Source organism: Oncorhynchus gorbuscha, linkage group LG08, assembly GCF_021184085.1.
Source record: "Oncorhynchus gorbuscha isolate QuinsamMale2020 ecotype Even-year linkage group LG08, OgorEven_v1.0, whole genome shotgun sequence".
Classification (NCBI taxonomy): Eukaryota; Metazoa; Chordata; class Actinopteri; order Salmoniformes; family Salmonidae; genus Oncorhynchus; species Oncorhynchus gorbuscha.
The window spans coordinates 73866366-73880414 of record NC_060180.1 but is presented as its reverse complement, the minus strand read 5'-3'; the positions used below and the strand labels follow the sequence as shown (position 1 = coordinate 73880414).

The window sequence follows — 14049 nt, the reverse complement described above, 5'->3', positions numbered from 1 at the left end:
TCAAACCACTAATATGTCTCTTGAAATTTGACCGTTGAAATTCAACCAACCCTTCAAAACAATGTAAAACTAAATAAATATGTCTGTGAGTAAAAGTTGAGGAATATTATGGATGCTAACATCACTGAAATGTCCCTTGGAATTTCAACATTGTCATTACAGTCATTTCATGTCCCTTGGTGTGTCTGAGCATAGCTGCAGGAAGATGCTGCAGCTCCCCGCGTAAAATAAATATATATTTATCTATAGTGCATTAGGGAATAAATCTCTCAGTCTCTTTCTCGCATATATATATATATATATATATAAATAATCTACCAAGACCTGGCCGTCCCTCTAAACTTTCAGCTCATACAAGGAGAAGACTGATCAGAGATGCAGCCAAGAGGCCCATGATCACTCTGGATGAACTGCAGAGATCTACAGCTGAGGTGGGAGACTCTGTCCATAGGACAACAATCAGTCGTATATTGCACAAATCTGGCCTTTATGGAAGAGTGGCAAGAAGAAAGCCATTTCTTAAAGATATCCATAAAAAGTGTTGTTTAAAGTTTGCCACAAGCCACCTGGGAGACACACCAAACATGTGGAAGAAGGTGCTCTGGTCAGATGAAACCAAAATTGAACTTTTTGGCAACAATGCAAAACGTTATGTTTGGCGTAAAAGCAACACAGCTCATCACCCTGAACACACCATCCCCACTGTCAAACATGGTGGTGGCAGCATCATGGTTTGGGCCTGCTTTTCTTCAGCAGGGACAGGGAAGATGGTTAAAATTGATGGGAAGATGGATGGAGCCAAATACAGGACCATTCTGGAAGAAAACCTGATGGAGTCTGCAAAAGACCTGAGACTGGGACGGAAATTTGTCTTCCAACAAGACAATGATCCAAAACATAAAGCAAAATCTACAATGGAATGGTTCAAAAATAAACATATCCAGGTGTTAGAATGGCCAAGTCAAAGTCCAGACCTGAATCCAATCGAGAATCTGTGAAAAGAACTGAAAACTGCTGTTCACAAATGCTCTCCATCCAACCTCACTGAGCTCGAGCTGTTTTGCAAGGAGGAATGGGAAAACATTTCAGTCTCTCGATGTGCAAAACTGATAGAGACATACCCCAAGCGACTTACATCTATAATCGCAGCAAAAGGTGGCGCTACAAAGTATTAACTTAAGGGGGCTGAATAATTTTGCACGCCCAATTTTTCAGTTTTTGATTAGTTAAAAAAGTTTGAAATATCCAATAAATGTCGTTCCACTTCATGATTGTGTCCCACTTGTTGTTGATTCTTCACAAAAAAATACAGTTTTATATCTTTATGTTTGAAGCCTGAAATGTGGCAAAAGGTCGCAAAGTTCAAGGGTCCGAATACTTTCGCAAGGCACTGTATATATATCGGTCCCTCTCATATGACAGAGAGCTACAGAGAGAGAGAGATGTTTTCCTTAGTGTACTACTTTGACCATACGCCACATGGATGCATTTCCTGTTTCTACATAAGGGTTGAATCTCAACGCTACACAGTTGTGTTCTTAAGGATTGAATCTCAACGCTACACAGTTGTGTTCATAAGGATTGAATCTCAATGCTACACAGTTGTGTTCTTAAGGATTGAATCTCAACGCTACACAGTTGTGTTCTTAAGGATTGAATCTCAACGCTACGCAGTTGTGTTCATAAGGCTTGAATCTCAACGCTACACAGTTGTGTTCATAAGGAAGGAATCTCAACGCTACACAGTTGTGTTCATAAGGCTTGAATCTCAACGCTACACAGTTGTGTTCATAAGGATGGAATCTCAACGCTACACAGTTGTGTTCTTAAGGATTTAATCTCAACGCTACACAGTTGTGTTCATAAGGATGGAATCTCAACGCTACACAGTTGTGTTCATAAGGATGGAATCTCAACGCTACACAGTTGTGTTCTTAAGGATTGAATCTCAACGCTACACAGTTGTGTTCATAAGGATGGAATCTCAACGCTACACAGTTGTGCTCTGTTCTATTTTATTTTTTATTTCACCTTTTATTTAACAAGGTAGGCCAGTTGAGAACAAGTTCTCATTTACAATTGCGACCTGGCCAAGAAAAAGCAAAACAGATTGACACATACAACGACACAAGAGTTACACATGGAGTAAAACAAAACATAGTCAACAATACAGTATTTGCAAATGAGGTAAGATAAGGGAGGTAAGGTGGGTGTGACTAGGCAGGTGTAGTGTGTAATGGAAATGGCAGAGATAGGAGACATTTTCTAAAGATCGACACCATTTTTTATCCATCCGATGGGTGGGTTTTTTTTTGTCAAACGTTCTTGAATATGACAAATTAGGATGGAAACAGTGTTTTTTTGAGTAAATTATGATTGCTGGACACTTGAAGGCATGTGAGGGACGGGATGCCTTTCTCGTAACTTTAAGCTGCACTCCACATTTAATTCTAAATGCCTACTGTAGTGTATTAGCAACACCTAGTGATGAGAAACCAGCGGGGCACTATAGGCTATTCTTGGGTATTCGGTTAGTTGGGTTAGGGACCGGGAATAAAGTACAGCTCAATGAGTCCCGTGAGTCTCAGTCATGTCTATGCATTACAACTGGCGACAAGGACATGGAAATAAAAATTAACATTATCCACTCAAGAAGCTGGGTGAGTGCAGGAAAAGGGAAATTGTAAAGGGACTTTTCACGAAAACCTGGCCTAGCCATTCAGCTAACACAGCTGATTAGCGAAGAAGTGCGCTAGCTAGCAAAAGAAGCTAAGAATAATAGCACTGACCTTACCTTCTCTCCCGTCGTTCAATGTGCATTCAGATGCAGACAGTGTTAGTGTGCGATGGGCAAAATTGATTATTAGTTTCAAACTGTTCATACTGTTTCAGGAGTCAAAGATGCAGTACGCAGACAAGCTCTTTAATAGCACTTGGGAGGTTGGGATTAGCAGGATATATTCACCACATTAGACGACACGGGGGAAAACAAGAACTATGAGATCAAATAGACGAAGCTAAACGAGTACTTCACCCCCCCCCCCCAAAACAAACATTCCTTACACGAGACGTTTGTTTAGGCAAGCCGAACGAGCGCAGGGCGGACATGTTTGTGAGCAGACTGAAACAGTTGGCTGCAACGTGTGATTATGGAGATTTCAAAGACGATTTCATATGGGACCAAGTGATTGAGTCGCTCAAATGTCTTGCAAAATTGGCTTATGTGCGAGAGGGACCTCTCTCATCACTCTAATGGATATGGTGAGAGCAATGGAGGCTGTTGACTAGCAGGCGGACAGAATGGAAAGCCTGAATGCCAATGCGATTCAACAGGGGATAAGTGAATAAACACAGAATGGAACAAAAATTAAAAAAGGGCCAGCAAATCATGACCACGCCGTCAAATGCTTCAGATGTGGTCAGGAGGGCCATACTGGACGGCCATGTTTTATCAAACAAGGTAAACAATGCTTCAGATGTGGTCAGGAGGGCCATACTGGACGGCCATGTTTTATCAAACAAGGTAAACAATGCTTCAGATGTGGTCAGGAGGGCCATACTGGACGGCCATGTTTTATCAAACAAGGTAAACAATGCTTCAGATGTGGTCAGGAGGGCCATACTGGACGGCCATGTTTTATCAAACAAGGTAAACAATGCTTCAGATGTGGTCAGGAGGGCCATACTGGACGGCCATGTTTTATCAAACAAGGTAAACAATGCTTCAGATGTGGTCAGGAGGGCCATACTGGACGGCCATGTTTTATCAAACAAGGTAAACAATGCTTCAGATGTGGTCAGGAGGGCCATACTGGACGGCCATGTTTTATCAAACAAGGTAAACAATGCTTCAGATGTGGTCAGGAGGGCCATACTGGACGGCCATGTTTTATCAAACAAGGTAAACAATGCTTCAGATGTGGTCAGGAGGGCCATACTGGACGGCCATGTTTTATCAAACAAGGTAAACAATGCTTCAGATGTGGTCAGGAAGGCCATACTGGACGGCCATGTTTTATCAAACAAGGTAAACAATGCTTCAGATGTGGTCAGGAGGGCCATACTGGACGGCCATGTTTTATCAAACAAGGTAAACAATGCTTCAGATGTGGTCAGGAGGGCCATACTGGACGGCCATGTTTTATCAAACAAGGTAAACAATGCTTCAGATGTGGTCAGGAGGGCCATACTGGACGGCCATGTTTTATCAAACAAGGTAAACAATGCAAAAAAATTGGCACATTTCTCCAAAATGTGCAGGACAAAAGACAAAACAAAACTGAATGGAAAGGACAAAAGACAAAACTGAATGGAAATCAAGTGACAAACACACCCGCTACAGTAAACAACATGATACAACAGACAATGACGATGATGAACATGTGTTCACACTTCCCAGCAGTACTGGTGACGCTGAAATACAGTTAATAGTTAGAGGCCAGCCAGTTAACGTGTTAATTGACTCTGGGGCTAGATGTAATATTGTGGGCACAGCAACATTCAGTCATTTGCAGACCAAACGCAACGTGCAATGTGAAACCAACATCTAAGAGACTTTACCCATATATGGTTCACCACAACCATAAGCAGTCGAGGGCCTGGTCACTGCCGACATCACAGCAGTCAGTAGTTCTGAGACTGTAACTGCAAACATGTTAGTTGTGAAAAGATGGAACAGCGTCTGTTGCTCTTGACATTTTGCACATAGGCCAAAGGCACACGTCAACTCAGTCCAAGCTGATGATAAAAAAGACATTCAAAGCTGCACCTCAGGAGGAATACTGTTTCACAGGGCTGGGAAAACTGAAAGACTTCCTCTTAGGAATTAATGTACTGTAGATGAGACTGTCACACCTTTTGCACAGCCTGTGCACAGAATACCATTCCGTGTCAAGAAGCTAGTTGAAGAGAAGACGAATGAGCTAGGAAACACATGTGTTTTTGTGAACGAGTTAGAGGACACATATTATTGAGAACGAGCTAGAGGACACAGATGTTATGTAGAACGAGCAAGAGGACACGGATGTTATTGAGAATGAGCTAGAGGACACCGATGTTATGTAGAACGAGCAAGAGGGCTCGGATGTTATTTAGAACGAGCTAGATGACACATATGTTATTGAGAACAGATTCAAGGTTGTATATAAGCCTGGGCCTCAGAATGCAGCCTACTCACTGTCACGGTTTACTCTGAACTCTCCGGCGTTTCTACACTACCGGGACGACCACATCTACTGCGTAAGTAAACACACAGTGCCATGTGCATTCACTCCACCAGAGCTGGAAGAAATGTCAGCAAAAGACCCGGTTCTAGCTACTCTACGAACAAGCATCCGATAGGCTGACTGGAGCACACTCTACGAACAAGCTTCCGATAGGCTGACTGGAGCACACTCTACGAACAAGCACCCGATAGGCTGACTGGAGCACATGTGACACTGCATACCGACGTGTTCAAGAAGAACTCTCTATTATTGGACAGATAGTTCAACAAGGCTACCGCATTATCATGCCACGAGCAGCTCCGAATCGGACTTTGATGTTAGCACACGGAAGGGCATTAGGGGATAGTAAAAAAAAAAACTGAGACTGCAGTGATGGTGGAGTCGGGGCCTGATGGCAAACAGTGTGTTGTGACATCTGTGAATGTAATGTAATGTTTTTAAAATGGTATAACCTGCCTTCTGCTGGATCCATTATAAATACAAATACACAAAAGTGTGCCGGTCAAACACTGATAAAGGGGTTGCACTGCTGGTGAAGTCCTGTTGAACGTGTCAAGTCAATGGTCCCTACAGACAGAACAAAGCTACCAGCTGAACCATGGCAGATCCTAGCCATTGACATGTGTGGGTGAAAACCTCCTCGTAACAACAGACTACTACTCAAGATGGGTTGAATGTGAGAATTCTAAACCGCATTACCACCGTCAATATAGTCACAAGCCTGAGGGAGACTACTACAGTCCACGGGGCATCCTGAGTCCATTGTGACGGATAATGGTGCTCCTCTCACCATTAGTGATTTCCGAGCATTACTGTACGTGGACGAAAACTGGTTCCATCACTGATGCATCCCTCTATACTGGCCTCAGGCCAATGGAGAAGTTGAAAGACCGAACAGGACGCTCGTCAAAGCAAACTCGGAACTGCCCAATCAGAACAGGACGCTCGTCAAAGCAAACTCGGAACTGCCCAATCAGAACAGGACGCTCGTCAAAGCAAACTCGGAACTGCCCAATCAAAACAGGACGTTCGTCAAAGCAAACTCGGAACTGCCCAATCAGAACAGGACGCTCGTCAAAGCAAACTCGGAACTGCCCAATCAGAACAGGACGCTCGTCAAAGCAAACTCGGAACTGCCCAATCAGAACAGGACGCTCGTCAAAAGAAAACTTTATGTAAACTCAAAGCAAACTCGTTCAATGTAACCAGTGTTCTGGTTGGTAGTTCAATGTAACCAGTGTTCTGGTTGGTAGTTCATAGTAACCAGTGTTCTGGTTGGTAGTTCAATGTAACCAGTGTTCTGGTTGGTAGTTCATAGTAACCAGTGTTCTGGTTGGTAGTTCATAGTAACCAGTGTTCTGGTTGGTAGTTCATAGTAACCAGTGTTCTGGTTGGTAGTTCATAGTAACCAGTGTTCTGGTTGGTAGTTCAATGTAACCAGTGTTCTGGTTGGTAGTTCATAGTAACCAGTGTTCTGGTTGGTAGTTCATAGTAACCAGTGTTCTGGTTGGTAGTTCATAGTAACCAGTGTTCTGGTTGGTAGTTCATAGTAACCAGTGTTCTGGTTGGTAGTTCATAGTAACCAGTGTTCTGGTTGGTAGTTCAATGTAACCAGTGTTCTGGTTGGCAGTTCAATGTAACCAGTTTTCTGGTTGGCAGTTCAATGTAACCAGTGTCCTGGTTGGTAGTTCAATGTAACCAGTGTTCTAGTTGGTAGTTCATAGTAACCAGTGTTCTGGTTGGTAGTTCATAGTAACCAGTGTTCTGGTTGGTAGTTCATAGTAACCAGTGTTCTGGTTGGTAGGTCATAGCAACCAGTGTTCTGGTTGGTAGTTCATAGCAACCAGTGTTCTGGTTGGTAGTTCATAGTAACCAGTGTTCTAGTTGGTAGCTTAAAGAAAGTAAACATTACAGTATGTTGTTGTTGGAAAAAGATTTAGATGCTGTATACATGAGATACACGGCTGTAGGCTGCTCTTGGGTTTGCGGAAAGTTGGGTTAGGGACCGGGAATAAAGTCCAGCTCAATGATTCCCGTGAGTTTGAGGCAAGTCAATACATTACAACTACTGCTTGTAAAAAAAAAAAAATTTTTCAACTGTAAAAAATAATGTTGCTTTGCAGGACAAGGATGGTCCTGAATTGCTTCGCCTTGCTTTTCTGGTTGGCTGGTTGCAAATTTCACCGTATAATTATTTCAGATAGGACTGTAATTTTCACCATGTCACGGACCGTGGCGATATGCTGGCACATGAGACTTATTAGAATATGGCAAATATTAGTAAATTGTTGTATTCTATGCACGCTGGCTTTTACAGGCTACCTGTCACACGAAACAGATAAATGGGAGGGCAAACAGGCACAAATGTATTAATGGCTAATGGAAACACTTCAAACATTACATTGAAACATAGCTAGTGATATCATGGTTGCACAGGTCATAGGTTAGGCTGCACAGTGCAATATGAATGTGCATAACACACAATAGACTGACCGGGATGGTAATTTCCCAAAGTCAATGGCCTGCAATATGAGCTAAGGTGTTAATATTTTGTCTAAACTCTACACAGTTGTATTCTGTGGGTGTCACTGAGCCGGCTGATACCATATTTCATTGGAGCACACTCTATAGGTTAGGCTGTGCAGTACATATAAGTATGCCCCAAATGGAATTCTGAATTCAAAATAAATCCACGGTGTCATTTCAACTGATTTTTTTACATATACCCTTTTAAAGCAAATAGCCTTTTATAGAATGTATATAACAACATTCCAACCTTGTTTAGCAGTGTCTAGTCCAATTGTGGCATGATTCCACTGTTTTTATCAGTTTGCATCAGTCAGGGACTTTTATTTTGAAGGCAAACCACATATTCCACTATTCTTGCTAACGCTAATTGTTGTTCACGACACATGTCTCAACTCGTCTGTGGAATGAGCACTACCAATTGCAGAAACGAGATTTCAATTATACTCCACAATCTCATAGCAAATACAATATAATTTTAGGACATTGTAGCATTTTTTTTGCATCAAACTTGTGGTGTTTGATGCCTGTGATGTTTTCTCCAGCTAGCGAGGGACTATGTGCCCTCACCAGCCTATTCACTGTGTGTGTGTGTGTGTGTGTGTGTGTGTGTGTGTGTGTGTGTGTGTGTGTGTGTGTGTGTGTGTGTGTGTGTGTGTGTGTGTGTGTGTGTGTGTGTGTGTGTGTGTGTGTGTGTGTGTGTGTGTGTGTGTGTGTGTGTGTGTGTGTGTGTGTGTGTGTGTGTGTGTTTTCATTCTCCCCCATTGAGGGAATGAGTCACTGCAGAATACTCTGGATTTCCCCAGATCACTCATGCTTATTTATCCCATGACTACCACTGCTGCTGTGGGGTATTGTTTTTTTTTCAGGGTTATTTTCTCTAAATTACACCTGCAAGGTCCTTCTATGGTCACAGTCACAAACAATCACTCACACACCCGGAGTCGCGATTTGAAGGCGAAGTGAGTGGATGTCTCAACAGTCAGATATTTTCTCTTTTCCTTAACGACTTTCTTCAGTGTACATTGCATTTGACTGCATCTGGTTTCACCACATGTCCAGTCATGTCAGAATTAATAGAGAAGGATGTCTTTTGAACATATAGTACTGTCTCTCTGTCATTGAATAAACTGTTAATAACCCCTTATCTCTCTCCTCCTCTCTCTGTATCTCTCTCCTCCTCTCTCTGTATCTCTCTCTCTGTATCTCTCTCTCTCTCTCTCTCTCTCTCTCTCTCTCTCTCTCTCTCTCTCTCTCTCTCTTCCTTTCTCTCTCTCTCTCATCCTCTCCCTCTCTCTCTCTGTATCTCTCTCCTCCTCTCTCTCTCTCTCTCTCTCTCTCTCTCTCTCTCTCTCTCTCTCTCTCTCTCTCTCTCTCTCTCTCTCTCTCTCTCTCTCTCTCTCTCTCTCTCTCTCTCTCTCTCTCTCTCTCTCCACAGCTCATGTGTGTGACAACGCCATGCTTCTCTGTCAGAACGGGGGAACGTGTCACCTCCACCACCAGCGGTGCAACTGTGCTACAGGCTTCACTGGCATCCTTTGTGAGAGAGAACGATGCCAGGGTCCTGGGCCCTGTGAGGAGTACCCCACGTCTGGGCAACCATCCCTCCATCACCCCCCCCTCTTCCACTACCTCTACCCTCTCCTGCTGGGCCCCCCAGGTCTGCTCCTCCTCCCCCTGGTGATAGGGTTCTGTATACAATCGCTGTATTCATTACAATTGGCCAGGGAACTTTGAACTTGGAAAGATCTACTTGGCCTTATTGCGTTTTGATTGGACAGGAGAAAGACATCTCTAACCACATGTCTTGGGACAGCAGAGTCATCTTGGGGAAAGGAAAAGGAACTTCAGCACCTAAAGTACCAAGATGGGACCATCCAGAGACACTGACCGAGATACAAAATGCCATCATGACTGAAATGAGGTAGAAGTGCAAGTGTTTGCTGATGAACTAGATGATTAACGAAGATATGTTTTTGGCCAGAGACAGACGGACGGACGGACAGACAGACAGACAGACAGACGGACGGACGGACGGACGGACGGACGGACGGACAGAGAAAAAAAACACATCTGATTTACAGTCAAATCTATAATCGCACAATGTCTATGTCTCAAATGGTACCCTCTTCCCTATATAGTGCACTACTTTTGGCTAGAGCCCATGAGGAATAGGCTGCCATTTATGTAGACAACAATGTGTGTGACCTAGAAACACTGTTCGAAATGTTGTCATTCATTGGGGACAGACTCGTCATCTTCACAGATGTTATCCCACTTCATGTGGATCATTGGGGACAGACTCATCATCTTCACAGATGTTATCCCACTTCATGCATATCATTGGAGACAGTCTCATCATCTTCACAGATGTTATCCCACTTCATGCGGATCATTGGAGACAGTCTCATCATCTTCACAGATGTTATCCCACTTCATGCGGATCATTGGAGACAGACTAGTCATCTTCACAGATGTTATCCCACTTCATGTGGATCATTGGGGACAGACTCATCATCTTCACACATGTTATCCCACTTCATGCAGATCATTGGAGACAGACTAGTCATCTTCACAGATGTTATCCCACTTCATGCGGATCATTGGAGACAGTCTCATCATCTTCACAGATGTTATCCCACTTCATGCGGATCATTGGAGACAGTCTCATCATCTTCACAGATGTTATCCCACTTCATGCGGATCATTGGCGACAGATGGTTATCCCAACCAAACAGCGTGACATTGTACAAAACAAACAAGGAATAATCATTTGAACTCTGGATCTGTTGTCTGACTACAAAGTGGACGAGGAGACGAGGAGATGTCCATTATTTTGCTCCCTTCACCTTTTTCCTACCTCCTTGTTACCTTACCTTACTTCCTTCCCTCAAATATATTCCACCTACTTGTGCTTTGGTGACGCTTGTTGGCTGCTGAGAAAAAGATTTTAAAAAGAAAGAAAGAAAAAGAAACAAAATTCTGCACACGTGTTACGATCCAAGCCAGTGCCTTGACTACCGGTCGACTGTGAGAAGAATACTACTCTTGTTCTTTTTTTTGTCGGAGGAGGAGGAGGAGTAGGCTTCGTAGTCATGGCAACGCTTGCTGAGATCACACGTATTGGATAAAATTATGTATCATATTGTATTGTAGCTGTATTACATTTTTTTGGGTACAAAACAAAATATATTTTTTGTGACTTTAAGTTAAGGAAAAAGATGTCTTACTTTTAGTTTTTATATAATTTCCTTCCTGCTTAGGGTGGCAGGGCAACTCCTGAGGATGTCTATGACTCACGTATGCCTGTATACATGTTTTTACCTGCTGACACCTCAATGAATCTCTTTGAAAGACACACGCAAACACAATACACGTACAAAAAAAGAGAAATCCAGTGTTTTTGTTATTGCTTTAGAGAAGAACAGATCATCCAAGATCTCTTATTGCAGGGCAGCCCAAACCTCTTCCTGGAGATCTACTGTCCTGTAGGTTATCAGTCCCAACCCTCTTCCTGGAGATCCACTGTCCTGTAGGTTATCAGTCCTACCCTCTTCCTGGAGATCTACTGTCCTGTAGGTTATCAGTCCCAACCCTCTTCCTGGAGATCTACTGTCCTGTAGGTTATCAGTCCCAACCCTCTTCCTGGAGATCCACTGTCCTGTAGGTTATCAGTCCTACCCTCTTCCTGGAGATCTACTGTCCTGTAGGTTATCAGTCCCAACCCTCTTCCTGGAGATCTACTGTCCTGTAGGTTTTCAGTCCCAACCCTCTTCCTGGAGATCCACTGTCCTGTAGGTTATCAGTCCTACCCTCTTCCTGGAGATCTACTGTCCTGTAGGTTTTCAGTCCCAACCCTCTTCCTGGAGATCTACTGTCCTGTAGGTTTTCAGTACCAACCCTCTTCCTGGAGATCCACTGTCCTGTAGGTTATCAGTCCTTACCCTCTTCCTGGAGATCTACTGTCCTGTAGGTTATCAGTCCCAACCCTCTTCCTGGAGATCTACTGTCCTGTAGGTTTTCAGTCCAACCCTCTTCCTGGAGATGTAATGTCCTGTAGGTTTTCAGTCCAGCCCTCTTCCTGGAGATATACTGACCTGTAGGTTATCCTTCCAACCCTCTTCCTGGAGATCTACCATCCTGTAGGTTTTCAGTCCAACCCTCTTCCTGGAGATCTACCGTCCTGTAGGTTTTCAGTCCCAACCCTCTTCCTGGAGATCTACTGTCCTGTAGGTTTTCAGTCCAACCCTCTTCCTGGAGATGTAATGTCCTGTAGGTTTTCAGTCCAGCCCTCTTCCTGGAGATATACTGACCTGTAGGTTATCCTTCCAACCCTCTTCCTGGAGATCTAATGTCCTGTAGGTTTTCAATCACTAAGCTTTATGCTGACAAATACTGTATAGATTTATAAATGCAAAATAGCCTTCTAAATATGCCAATCCTTAACATAGAAATTAAATAATTTCAATAGTTACTTTGCCACTGGTTAAGGACTGTAGTTTTTAATTGAAGAAAAAAATGCAGCAAATCAATCGTATAATAGGATTTATATATTCAATAGAAAGTAAAATATACAGTTTGTTCATCAACATCTTTGTGTTTTTGTTAATAAATGAATAATGAAAAAAAAATTATGTTCAAGATTCAGATGTCTGTACCCCCCCCCCCCGACCCCCCCCAACCCCCAACCCCCGACCCCCCAACCCCCGATCTCCCCCTCCCACCACCCATCCACCCACCAGCTCCACAAACACATTTACATTTACATTTAAGTCATTTAGCAGACGCTCTTATCCAGAGCGACTTACAAATTGGTGCATTCACCTTATGACATCCAGTGGAACAACCACTTTACAATAGTGCATCTAAATATTTTAAGGGGGAGGGGGTGAGGAGGATTACTTTATCCTATCCTAGGTATTCCTTAAAGAGGTGGGGTTTCAGGTGTCTCCGGAAGGTGGTGATTGACTCCGCTGTCCTGGCGTCGTGAGGGAGTTTGTTCCACCATTGGGGAGCCAGAGCAGCGAACAGTTTTGACTGAGCTGAGCGGGAACTGTACTTCCTCAGTGGTAGGGAGGCAAGCAGGCCAGAGGTGGATGAACGCAGTGCCCTTATTTGGGTGTAGGGCCTGATCAGAGCCTGGAGGTACTGAGGTGCCGTTCCCCTCACAGCTCCGTAGGCAAGCACCATGGTCTTGTAGCGGATGCGAGCTTCAACTGGAAGCCAGTGGAGAGAGCGGAGGAGCGGGGTGACGTGAGAGAACTTGGGAAGGTTGAACACTAGACGGGCTGCGGCGTTCTGGATGAGTTGTAGGGTTTAATGGCACAGGCAGGGAGCCCAGCCAACAGCGAGTTGCAGTAATCCAGACGGGAGATGACAAGTGCCTGGATTAGGACCTGCGCCGCTTCCTGTGTGAGGCAGGGTCGTACTCTGCGGATGTTGTAGAGCATGAACCTACAGGAACGGGCCACCGCCTTGATGTTAGTTGAGAACGACAGTTTGTTGTCCAGGATCACGCCAAGGTTCTTAGCGCTCTGGGAGGAGGACACAATGGAGTTGTCAACCGTGATGGCGAGATCATGGAACGGGCAGTCCTTCCCCGGGAGGAAGAGCAGCTCCGTCTTGCCGAAGTTCAGCTTGAGGTGGTGATCCGTCATCCACACTGATATGTCTGCCAGACATGCAGAGATGCGATTCGCCACCTGGTCATCAGAAGGGGGAAAGGAGAAGATTAATTGTGTGTCGTCTGCATAGCAATGATAGGAGAGACCATGTGAGGTTATGACAGAGCCAAGTGACTTGGTGTATAGTGAGAATAGGAGAGGGCCTAGAACAGAGCCCTGGGGGACACCAGTGGTGAGAGCGCGTGGTGAGGAGACAGATTCTCGCCACGCCACCTGGTAGGAGCGACCTGTCAGGTAGGACGCAATCCAAGCGTGGGCCGCGCCGGAGATGCCCAACTCGGAGAGGGTGGAGAGGAGAATCTGATGGTTCACAGTATCGAAGGCAGCCGATAGGTCTAGAAGGATGAGAGCAGAGGAGAGAGAGTTAGCTTTAGCGGTGCGGAGCGCCTCCGTGATACAGAGAAGAGCAGTCTCAGTTGAATGACTAGTCTTGAAACCTGACTGATTTGGATCAAGAAGGTCATTCTGAGAGAGATAGCGGGAGAGCTGACCAAGGACGGCACGTTCAAGAGTTTTGGAGAGAAAAGAAAGAAGGGATACTGGTCTGTAGTTGTTGACATCGGAGGGATCGAGTGTAGGTTTTTTCAGAAGGGGTGCAACTCTCGCTCTCTTGA

General features: G+C 44.3%; 1 protein-coding gene across 3 annotated transcripts in view; it reads left to right on the top strand.

Annotated features, from left to right (window-relative positions):
* Window positions 1-11337, top strand: part of LOC124042178 (netrin-G1-like) — a 198229-nt gene extending 186892 nt beyond the window's left edge. For all 3 annotated transcript variants that reach the window (XM_046360579.1, XM_046360580.1, XM_046360581.1), the window contains exon 7: window positions 9190-11337. In XM_046360579.1, coding sequence (XP_046216535.1) covers window positions 9190-9488 — 299 coding nt within the window. In that variant the 3' untranslated portion in view covers window positions 9489-11337. The remainder of the gene's footprint in view (window positions 1-9189) is intronic.
* Window positions 11338-14049: the final 2712 nt, after the last annotated feature.